We start from the raw sequence: 12154 nt of genomic DNA on the forward strand, positions 1-12154 counted from the left end.
TCTGGGATTTTTGTCTTTACTCATAAGTCCTCATTTACAATTACATCCATGATCTCTGAATCCATCAAGAGCATTTTATTTTTGTTATATTTGATTAAAATCATAATGTATATAAGCTGTAACCATATGAGCAAAGTTACAGGTCATGATCACAACTGAGCAATGTCACATACTGTACACTGATTAATAATGTGAGATGGATAAGTAAGTGGACCTTCAGTTGCAGATTTACTCAGTTGGTTAAGCACATTTTCTGACATGCTTGCATTTTTAAAAATCTCACATCAGTTAAACTGTACAGCACAGAACTTTATTGTCCCCAACTAAAGTAGAATATCCTTTACAGTCAGGTTTCTCCCTGAGAAGTTCACCTTCCCATTTATGGTGTGTGTACTTTATACATAACAGTCTCAGAAAATGAATAAATGAAAGTACAGTAAAACAAATTCAATGCCGTTATAAAAACCCAAAGCGTGACTGCGGTGTATCAGAACACAGTAAGACCAGATTCAACGAGTGATGAACAGAGCTGCAAGTCTGAGGACATGAAGGATACACATGAAGATTGAGGAGCTCCAGTAAATGGCTGGTGTCTGCAGCACAGCAGCTGTAGTTACAGTCTTTAAATCTGTGTCATGTTGTCCCTCTGCACCAAACAGAACTGTTGAGTTGTGGCTTCAGCACCAGCTACTTGGTCACACAAGGTCAGCAGTGAAGGTACCACCCTCTACCTCTGAGTGACACAAACAAAAAAACTAAGAAAACAAAGAATGTCACTCCTCAGCGGACAAACTCCCTCCAAGGCAAGACAAGACACGAGACCTGCAACTGGCCAGAGCCCTCCTCGGGGCCAGGGGCAGCACACAGCAAATTCTTTGTAAAATTTAAAACTTTAGCTGAACTAACAATAGGGTGGAAGTAATACATTTTTCAAGAGCAGCCTCTGCTTGCTTTTCTGGTCACAGTAAAACATTTGTCCTTACAAAGCACACACAGAAAATGTTTTTGGTATGGTGCAGCTGTCCTCTACATGTCTCTGCTGTGATGTCCTTACAGGCAGAATGTCAGTTTGGTCCTCCTTTTGTCTGTCCCTCCATGTCCACGGGTTCCTCTGACCAAACTGACATATGTAGACACCCTCTCTTTTTTATGAGCTGTCCATCGTCCCTTTATGAGGTCTGCCTTGTTCATTTTCGGTAACTTTGGTAACGGTTACTACCAGAGGTGGGACCTTGTCATTGTTTCTTTTAAGACGGTAGTAAGTCTCTATTCTTTGCACTCAAGTCCCAAGTCAAGAATGACAAGTCTTGAGTCAAGTCCCAAGTCTTAAACAAGTTATAATGTGCTCCTTGTCAAGTCTAATGCTATTTTACCAACAGAATAATAACTATTAAATTTTCCAAAACCATTAATGCTTTTAACATGTTGTATGTATTCATTAAAATAAGTTTGTTGGAAGTTGTCACATCTCTGTTTGTAATATTCAACCTGCACGTTTTGCATACTGTAATTGTTTTTTTTTTTTGTTGACCACCACGTAATTTTTGTACGCAAACAAAATTATCTTTATCATTAATTTAATTATATTAATTTATCATTTTTCCAACTCCCACTCAGTAATGTAATGTTCTGCATGGTTCCCGCCTTCATCTTGATTGGATGGTGTCAAATTTGTTCAGTCACAGTGCATCTAGCAAATTAAGTGTCGACTTGCTGGAAATGAAAAGTGTTATCATTAGTTGATTCAAGAAATGAGGAAAAATGATTTGATTTGTGGCACACTTTTTAATACATACATTAAAACATACATTTTAATCTCTGTACTTTGGGAAATACCAAGTGTTTTCAAGTCACAAGACTCAAGTCCAAGTGAAGTCATTGGTGTTAAAGGCCAAATCGAGTTGCAAGTCTTTTTGATTTTGTCAAGTCGAGTCTAAAGTCATCAAATTTTTGACCCCAAGTCCAGGTCATGTGACTCGAGTCCACACCTTTGCTAATTACTGTACCATGTAAACTATGGTTTACATGGTACAGTAAATTGACTTTGACATGTGAGTGACATATTTTGTTTCAAGTTTCACTATGAGTTGAGGACCAACATGTTGATAATCTGTGGCATTATGACACCAGATTACTGAAAATATGAGACAATTCTGTTTGAATGGTTGCATCAGTTGGCTCAGATATTTTGCATGTGAGGAGTAACACAGCCACCACAATGCTAAATATGACTTACAGTCAGTTAGAAAAGCAATATAACCCATTATAACCACTGAGACTACCTTAAATGCATAGCTTGGTCAACTGAAGGTAATTGCATGTATTCTTTTGCATTATGTGTGGAAATGACTATGAAATATCCCAAAGCAATTGAGAAAAAATGTAAGATATTTTTCTGATAATTTAAAGTGTAAATGAGCCTAGACTTTGATGATGTAGTTTCCTTTGTGAACACCAGAGGTAGCCATACTCCAGGAATTAAACCCATGGCCCTACAGAAGCTCTGTATTTCTATTTATGGCATGATGAACTTGAAGCATCACTTTCATGCACACATTTGCATAAACAGCCCCAAACATTCATATTCATTTGCTATTTAGATAATGGAGTTATTACCACATCTCATTGTATTCGATGGATTACACCTATGCATAACACCACATCGTGTTTACAATCACAAAGGGGCAAAAAACAGGCTCAGCTAACACTTACATTTACTATAACAGAGCTTTTTTATGACAGTGCATGTTTGGGTTACTCAGCCTTACCTTGTGATCATGCGCATTGTGGTAACACAGAAAGTACCAAACCCTTGACAACCAATAATAAGTCTGCAGTCCAGACAGATGTGATGACCTCACAGGAAATGGGATCAAAGATAAGAAAAACCCTCTGTTATCTCACATCCCAGACGCAGCACTGACAATCCTCTTTATCCAAATCGAGTGTGTTTGTGATGCATGCTCTGAACGTGGGTGCAAATGCTGCTGTGAGTAAGATGGTGTGTTTGTGTCTGATATGTGCAAACATACACACATACATGCATTAGTGTGTGTTCACATTCCCAGATGGTTTTCCAAGCAGTTATTTTACCAACAAACGTGGCCTGATGCATCACTCTGAGCTAAGGTTAGAGTACACAAACTAATGGACTAATGGCGGCTGGTGGGGATGAACACTTGCCATTAATGTGATACTCACACACACAAAAAAAACACTCACTGCAGATAAATCCTTTTATGAATCTCAGCGACCATATTGTGGCCTGAAATAGTTGAAAGAGCAGATTATGAGGTCAGACACTATATCCGAACCCTGCAGTGTAATAGACGGATTTCTCTCTGCTTTATGATCAATCCAGCTGAGCTCTATTTGGCTGTGTGGGGATTATGAAGATGAAACTGTATAACAATGCATACTGCAGTGCAACACTGCTGAGTAAGAGCTTCATCTGTGTTTTAGCTTGGCTCGTAACCTGGACTCATTAGTTCTACTTTGTGTGGGACGTCATAAAATGCCTCTAAATACGTCCACATAACTGCAGCAAAATAAATAAATAAATGAAAAAATACCACTGAGAATATAAGATATGTAAATAACCAAACCTAAAATTAGTTAAGAAATTCAGGGGGAAAATCAAAAATACACCACAAGGCACCAGCTATATTATACAGGGTTTGTGATTTTAACTCATCTTTGGCAAGGCTCAGTATCCTTTACATTTTGTGCTGATTAAATAAGGGTTTCTACACAAAGGTGCAGGACTTACTGAAATCTGTCACTGAAAGGGACAATTCACTCAAATTCAAAAACACATATTTTTCCTCTAACCTGTAGTGCTATTTATCAGTCTAGATTATTTTGGTGTGAGTTACTAAGTGTTGGAGATATTGGCCGTAGAGGGGTCTGCCTTCTCTCCAATATAATGAAACTAGATGGCACTCTGCTCAAAAAAAAAAAAAAATTGAAAAACTCAGCAGCAATGTCTCTTTCCAGAAATCATGACCTGGTTGATCAAAATAATCCTCAGACCTTGTTGTAAGCAGTTTTATGTAGGAACTATTTTCGTTCTCCTCAACTACACCCGCCAACTGTACCACAGCGCAAAAGGAAGTGTGCATCTACTCATGTATTTGAGGCTCATGCTCATGAGAGTGCAAGAAGTAAACATAAATGGCGTCCTCTTCTGCTGAGCTGTAACATTAGCTAGCTCAGTGAATCACTGAGCTAGCTAATGCTACAACCTAGCATCTAGGTGAGCTAACAGTAGATGCACACTTCCTTCTGCGAGGTGATACAGTTAGCAGGTGTAGTTTGGTAGAAAGAAAGCAGTTCCTAGGCCTACATGAAACTGCACACAACAAGGTCTGTGGATAAACCAACATATTCATAAAAAAAAAAACAACTGTTACTACATGAATCCTCAAATGAATGTATGATTTATAAAAACATAGTTCAATAAATAATCATTATTCTAATAGCTCTGTTTTATGTGTACTATGTAAAAGTATTTTTATACATGGCACTTTAGGCTGCCTTACACATTATTGTAGGCACAGTTTATACAACTCAATTACATATATATGCAGTAGGAGGTTCCTCCTCTGTGTCTCTTTCATGCATGTTTATAGATACATGCATCATATTGTGTAACTTGATCCTGAATTCTGCATGAAAACACATTATATCCAGACTTATTTGCAACTACACGTTAAACACAGCCTCACAGAAATACGTGAGATGGACATGACCTCTTAACAACGCATTATGGGGTTGTGGGCACAAAATGTGTTAAAATGACATGCTGGCAACACACAAACAATACCAATGCAAAGTCTATTATGAACAGTGAACAGTGTTTGGTTGGGTTCAGGAATAGATAATGTTTTGGGTTAAAATTACTATGTTCAGGACATAAGTGAGGTAAACATGCATACTTTGTGTAGTTATGTAAAATACCTGCGTAAAGTACATTATAGTGACATTAAGTTTGCAAGGTCATGTAATTATGTTGACTTGTGGTTTAACACAGGACATGAATGGCGGTCTCCTGGTTGAAAGTCCATGGTTGTTTGACCCATCCACCCCTTCCATGCACTATCTTTCTCTTTATACTTAATTTGTGATTTGTGATGACAAAAGATTCTCATGGTGTTTGCATTGGCATTGTTTTCATGTTATCCATTTCATGTTTTTTTATAAGATTGTGCTGACATGTCAAACAAAGTGGAGTAAAAAGTAGGCTACAATATATATGCCCACGAAATGTGGTGGAGTAGAAGTATAAGGGAGAATAGAGTGTAAATACTCAAAGCACAAGTACCAAGTAAGATTCTGTGCAGAGCATATATTACTCTTGTTAGATTATTCAAGATGGATGACATAAGTCCTGATTAATGCTGGCACAATTGTGGCAACCGAGGTTCATTATTCCACTTGCTCTGGGACTGTCCAGCTGTTCAACTCTCTGGTTAGAAGCCATATCTTTTATGTCAGAGGGTTTTTTTTATGTTAATTTCCCAGTGTGTCCCAAAGCATGCTTGCTGGGCTTGACATAGGATAATAATGTTGGAGTCACTGTTGTCCGCCTATGAATGTTGGGTTGCTTATCTGCTACAGGACTAATTCTTCTAAACTGGAAGGAGCTTTGGACTTTAGTTGAAGGAATACCTGGACTTGCTGTTAAAAGACTTTGATAAGGGCCTGGAAAACCACGGACTGTACACTTTTAAAACAGTAGCTACTAGTTTAAAAGGCTTGTATGCAACGGATGTACGAGATCCACAATGTTACATAACATTCTTTAAGAAATGCAAACACTAATCTTTTACCTTGAAGACGCACCAGGGACAGTATGATAGCTACGTCTAATTATAAAAGTCATGTGACAAGTGTGTAAATGGCAGAGATTAAAAGCAGAATCTGGGATTACTGATCATGGATACAGTAACTTTGCAAACAAAACAAAAACCCAAACAATAAAAAAAAAACACTCATTGTAAAATGAGGCATTTAGCAGCAGTGAAACCTTTCCTTCACTGTGACGTCAAACTCAACAATAACTACTGCATGTTTGCCTCACTATCTCAGTCCAGGTTTGCCTATGTAGGAGGAGTGTGTGTGTGTGTGTGTGTGTGTGTGTGTGTGTGTGTGAGAAAGAGAGAAACACAGACAGGGGGAGTGGGGGGAGGCGTGTCCCAGCCTTACAGCACCCTCCTGTTTTGTCCCGCACACAGCAGAGAGCAGCCTGTCCTGACACAAGGACGCTCCTCTCCTGTCCGGAGCAGTGCGCAGGGCTGAGATCGATCTGCCCGGGAGAGAGGGATGAAGTCCCGGCAGGCAGCCCGGGAACAGACCACTGGGAAAATATGAATGGAAATAATATTTTTGTGGACAACTTTGACAATCCTTCAAAAGGCGTAACAAGGTTATAGTGTCGGACTGAGCGTGTTGAAAGCGGGAGCTGATAAGCAGCGACGGGAGCGCAGAGGATTTGTTTCTGGATGAATGTTTTGATTCAGTTTCTCCCACAGAGGACTAATTAAGTTTTAAGTCAACTTCAAATGTTGTCAGAAATCTAAAGACTACTTTCATCTCCGTTACTTTTTGAGTTTCCACACACAGACTGACGTTGTAGAAACTTTTTTCTCTGGTTGAGATGGAGCCGGAGGAGGGGAAGATCTCTGTGTGGGTCTGCCGGGAGGAGAAGCTGGTCTCCGGGCTGACGAAGCGAACCACCTGCGCCGACGTGGTCAAAGTCCTGCTGGAGGACCAGAACCTGCAGCAGGGCGCCTCGGCAGCGATGCTGTCCGGCTCCCCGCAGTCCTACTGCGTGGTGGAGAAATGGAGAGGTTTCGAGAGGATTTTACCCAACAAGACCAAAATCCTCCGTCTGTGGAGCGCCTGGGGGGACGAGCAGGAGAATGTCCGCTTCGTCCTGGTGAAGAACGAGGCTTCGTTGCCCAACAACGGGCCCCGCAGCGCCGAGGCCCGGGTGGTCCAGAGCCGGGAGAGCGGCGGTCCGGGCGGGGTGCTGAAGGGCACCGCCAGGACTTGCTGGACCGCCGCGGCCGCTGCCGCTAATCTATCCCAGGAGAAGCAGAGGCGCATAGTCAGGAAGGCTTTCAGGAAGTTGGATAAGATGAACAAAAAGAAAGAGCAGGCTGTTTCTAAAGATAAGGGCTCCGCGGAGAAGATGGAGACGCTGGTTCACCTGGTGATCTCCCAGGACCACACAATCCGCCAGCAGATCCAGAGGATCAAGGAGCTGGACCGGGAGATCGAGCGGTACGAGGCCAAAGTGCACTTCGACCGCATCAAGAGACACGGGGTGAACTATGTGCAGGACACATACATGGTGGACGCCTCCGCGGAGGGCTCCGTTCCTTCGGACTGTAAGCGCAAAGCGGAGCGGCAGGACGCGCGGTGCACAGCGGAGTCGGTGGCGCAGTTCGAGGAGTACGCGCGCCGGTGTGAGGAGGTGGTGCGGCTGCAGGAGGAGCTGACAGAGCGCGAGGCGCTCGTGGAAAGCATTACCGGGGAGATCCAGGAGGAGCTGAATCGGCGGTGGATGAAGCGGCGGCGGGAGGAGAAAGGAGCGGAGGCGGCGAAGGACACAGACAGCGTCTGTGAGGAGATGTGCCTGGCAGCGTCTGGCGCTCCTGCTGTGGAGACAGATGTGGAAAGTTTGTCTGAGAACGAGTTCGCGTTGGAGGAGGAGAGGATCAAAACGCAGCTGGACACTAGTCTGTACATCGGACTGCGGTTGAAGACGGACCTGGACGCCATCAGGGGGGACTTGGACCTGAGTCTGGCACTCTGGGAGACCAGGGAGAGTGAACTTCTGGACCTACTTGCAAAAGTTGAGACCATGGAGATAGAGCAGGCGAACAACACACTGACTGATGATGGTAAGGCAGAGCTGGGTGCAGTGAGCGCTGAGGCTGAGCCGGAGTCAGCAGAGAAAAGCAGCGTCTGGGTGGAGCAGGCCAGAGGTCTGTCCAAGGCCTGCAACACAAACGATGAGGACTCGGACACAGGTCTGAGCTCCATGCACAGCCAAGACTCGGACAACCCACCCGTGTGCGAGTCACTGGTATAGACTCACTTTGTTTGGAAGCATGTTGGACTTTTATGCATTTCAAAGCCACAAACTCAGGGGCAGAGAATCAGTGTTGGCAATACTGGGGTATGATCTTCCCTACCCAAAATGCACCTCAGTCCGGACACTGTAATTCTATAGCAATAATTCCTATATGTAGTTGCACAATAAGCTAGGAGGGACAGCATGCGTAGAGAGGTTTGATAGGCCATGCTGCTCCATAGCTGACCTTTGACTTCCATGAAAGAGTCAAAAAAGTACCACTTATTAAGAGAAATAGCCTAGAAGAGTATTATAATAAGCCACTTGTAATCTGTAGTTTTCAGCGTGAAACTAACGTTAAGGTAAACTTGATCACAGGTTTATAAAGAGTTAATCACAGCTTGCTTTTGTCAGGATACAGTCTGACTTTTCTGCTGAAGCAACTGAAAGGTGAGGCTGAGTGTTGGACTCTGTAAGTAGGCCTAATGGCCATGAACAGACAGGTTTCCTTTAAAAGGTCATCATCCAGTGTACCTTAATGCACAGTAAACATTAAACATACAGTCAGGTCAAGGTGCTGTGAAAGCTCTTTCAGTCAAACAAATGCACGATGAAGGTGAGATCAGCTTCAGATTCACCTCAGCCTCTTCAAAATAAGATGAACATTTACAGAAATCATAGCCAGTCAAAATACTGCTACTCTTATCAGTTTTTGGAAAAATGAAAACTGCAGACTTTGTGGATTAGAGTTGAAACACTCACTTCCTGCTGGCTAAGCAGTGCAGATCACTTGATATTGTCCTCAGTGTAGGCTAAAGAGTGAATATCATTAAAGCACAAAAAGTCCTATTTATTTAACAGTACGTCAGAGCTGGGTCCTGCACTGGTCATCTTTCAAAGGTTGGATTTAAACATTAAATATCTGATGCCTAATTGTTGTCATTGCAGCTCTTTTGTCACCGTTTCATTGGTTCTCAACCTTTCTGGCTTGTGACAGTTCAAACAAGACAAAGTCAACTCTCAACCTCTCATCAAAAGTAACATATTTCTATGAGCTGTGAGCATTTCAGCAAGCAAAGAGTGATTTACTGCACAGATTCTTTGTATAATTACAGACACCTGAAGAGAACAAAAAAAGACCATATACAGGTAAAAAAAAAAAGAGAGAGAAAAGAATGGTTGAAATTTAAGCAGCACAGACTGAGGTATTCTGATTTTTAGCTCCTAGTATGAGTGAAGCTCCAAAACCACCAAATGCTGCATTTCCCACAATGCAACTGGATCTTTAATTAAACTTTGCAGTGCTCCATCCAGAGTAACAGGATCTACTATACAACTGTTTTCACAGGCTGACTGTTACGCCTCATGACAAGTAAACTAAACATTGGTTAGACTGTTCTTTGGGTGGCTTGTTTCTCCGCAAAAGCATCTCACTCAACCACAATCAAAAAGCAGATGAGAAAAGCTTCACGCTTACATCAAGGTGCAAGTCAAGGAATTATTCCCTCTATCAGACGGACGGCTTTATCGTTATGGTGTAAGAAAGACAAACACACCTGGAATACAAGTGTGAGCCCGCACAGTAGATCTACATTTACAGATTACACATTATCTACAATGTCAGATTATGTTTCTTGTCCGATTAACAAATTCATTCAACGATCTATGGAAAACCGAGAAGTCCAAAATCATGTTTCATTTGGAGCCAAGTTTTTGGCCTCCTTGGATTTTCATCTTCAACTCACTTGATCACTTGATGATGCACTTATTCTCATGCCAAGTTTCACAAAAATGCTATATTAATTTAGAAACACGTCCTTTTATGTACATCTTAGAATGTTGCCAGGCCTGTCCAGTTAAACACTGATTTCAAATGTTATCACTCTATTAAAAAAATGTTAGTAGTGGTTATCAGCAGAAGTGAATGACTCAGACTCGAGTCAAATTTGATGACTTTGGACTTGACTTAACAAAATCAAACAAGACTTGCAACTCGACTCGGACTTTAACACCAATGACTTGTGACTTGACTTGGACTTGAGTCTTTTGACTTGAATATACCTGAGACCTTGATACCTGTAACTGTGATGTATCAATACTAGCATTATATTTGCTAAAGAGCGCAGTATGACTTGCTTAGGAGTGGAAATGCAAAGTTTAAGACTTGAGACGTGCCTGTCCTAACTTTGGACTTGGTTTGAGACTTAAATGCAAAGACTTGAGACTTGCTTGTGACCTTCAAAACAATGACATCCTTGGGGACAGAAATGCTGCTGGAAACGCCTTGATGTCTCGCTAAGGAACAGCTGGTGTTGTTGTATGTTGGTCTTGAACAGGTCTGCAGCTTGGCAGCCATCTTGCCTGGATGTCACACCATCCATCATCCCCTCCATCTCCCAGTGACAACGTCAGCTCATATACATGTTGTATAACAAGAAACAGTTGTTTAACAGCTGCTAACAACATTCTAAACATACTACCTGGTGTAGCAGGAGCTGACTAAACATTATCTGTAACACTGATAACCACTAGCAGTGCCTATGTATCAGAGTGATAACATCTGAATCAGGTGATTTGAGTCCAACTGTGAGTACAAACACCTGTAAGATTGGATTTTAAGATGCTTTTGTGAGAAATGACCCCATTTAGTAATCCCACAGCCCCCGTATCTCTGACTACTGTGACATTAAGGGAACTATTTTAAGCCTCAGTTCATTTTTTACATCCTGGAAAAAGTTGCTGCAAAGCAGTATTAGCTCTTCTTCCTGCTACACTCTTCCAGGAACTGCATGGACAATAAGCAACAGAAAATTAAACAGAAGATATCAGAGTACATTATTTTAAGATCATCTTTCATCCTAAATCTCTCTGTATTTTTGTCAGGCTGTTGTGATGTCAGATCTTACATGGTTGACTTTGTCTAACTGTAAAATGGTGAGAATGAATAACCTTGTAACACCTAGAAGTGACCAATGATGCTGTTTCTGTGGAGTTAGCTGTTAGCTGTATCCAAATACCAAAATGACCTATGTGTAGCTAATTTATGTTGTTGATCAGGGACAGTTTGGGCCGCTTAGTCCATGACATTCAGCCTGTTATGTCAAGATAGATGACTCTAGATCAGCGACTCTGAGGCTACAGCAAGAGTTCTCAGATGCACTGTGGCTGCATCATAATGCCAGTCAGCACATTATTACACATGACTGTTTGTGTTGAAATAAAGAGCAAAACCTATCTGACTTGTAGTGTGGCTTTATTTGGCGTGGCTGACATGTCTGAGAGCATTTTATGTGCGAGCAGCTCAGTGTTTTTACACCACAGTTAAGAGACGACTCCCCCCTTCGGCTAAACCTTTTTTCCACACATAGTTTTGCGTTTCGTGTGTGGTTTTTGGACGGAAAGATAGTATGCATACCTCTAGGCCGCAGCGCTCGACAGTGAAAGGTGTGTGTGAATTTGTGTGGTTTTTGTAAAGTGCGCATTACTCTGCTCCTGTTAACCTGTCACACACGTCATGCATAGTTATGCTTAATTGCTGCTTCCTGATCGCTCTTGCATGAACTCCTGCATTAATTATGACAGGATGAAACAGAGACCTGGATGTAGAGAGCAAAGCTGTGCAGCTCAAGTTACCATTTAGTAACACATACCTCCACACGTTCCTCAGGTGGTTTCTTAAAGGGTCAGTTCAACCAAATCACAAAAAAACTGGTGTCTAACTATGCAGACTTCTTTGGGTTTTATTTGACAAAGCTTTGTGACATCTGTCTCTGAGGTTTGTGCATGCAGCCAAATTAATGGAGGTGAATGGAACCCAACTTGTGGTGCTCGCAGCAATGATAAATTACATTTTAAATATTTAACAGCAGCATCCCTTTTCAGAAACACTGTCCAGGTGTCTCTGGATAATCCTAGGAACTCGCTGTGGACAGTTGTCAGGGGTTTTACAGCGAGGTCTGTGGATTATCCAGAGTTATGATCTTGCTCCATTTACCTCCACTACTCCACTACTTCTATAAATGTACATATGTTAATTGTTCTGCAAGCCAATCCAATGCTTATACTTAAACC

The 12154-nt window shown here is 41.8% G+C and overlaps 1 protein-coding gene across 1 annotated transcript; it reads left to right on the forward strand.

Moving 5' to 3' along the window:
• Positions 1-6193: 6193 nt before the first annotated feature.
• LOC117262857 (ras association domain-containing protein 10-like) lies at positions 6194-11317 on the forward strand. Its single transcript, XM_033636020.2, has one exon. It carries the CDS (start codon positions 6659-6661, stop codon positions 8099-8101), a length of 1443 nt encoding a protein of 480 aa, XP_033491911.1. The 5' UTR covers positions 6194-6658; the 3' UTR covers positions 8102-11317.
• The last annotated feature ends 837 nt before the right edge of the window (positions 11318-12154 follow it).

Source organism: Epinephelus lanceolatus, chromosome 5, assembly GCF_041903045.1.
Source record: "Epinephelus lanceolatus isolate andai-2023 chromosome 5, ASM4190304v1, whole genome shotgun sequence".
NCBI classification, from domain to species: Eukaryota; Metazoa; Chordata; class Actinopteri; order Perciformes; family Serranidae; genus Epinephelus; species Epinephelus lanceolatus.

Excerpts from the sequence above, each read along its gene's own strand:
- LOC117262857 (XM_033636020.2), top strand. The coding sequence starts at position 6,659 with ATGGAGCCGGAGGAGGGGAAGATCTCTGTGTGGGTCTGCCGGGAGGAG.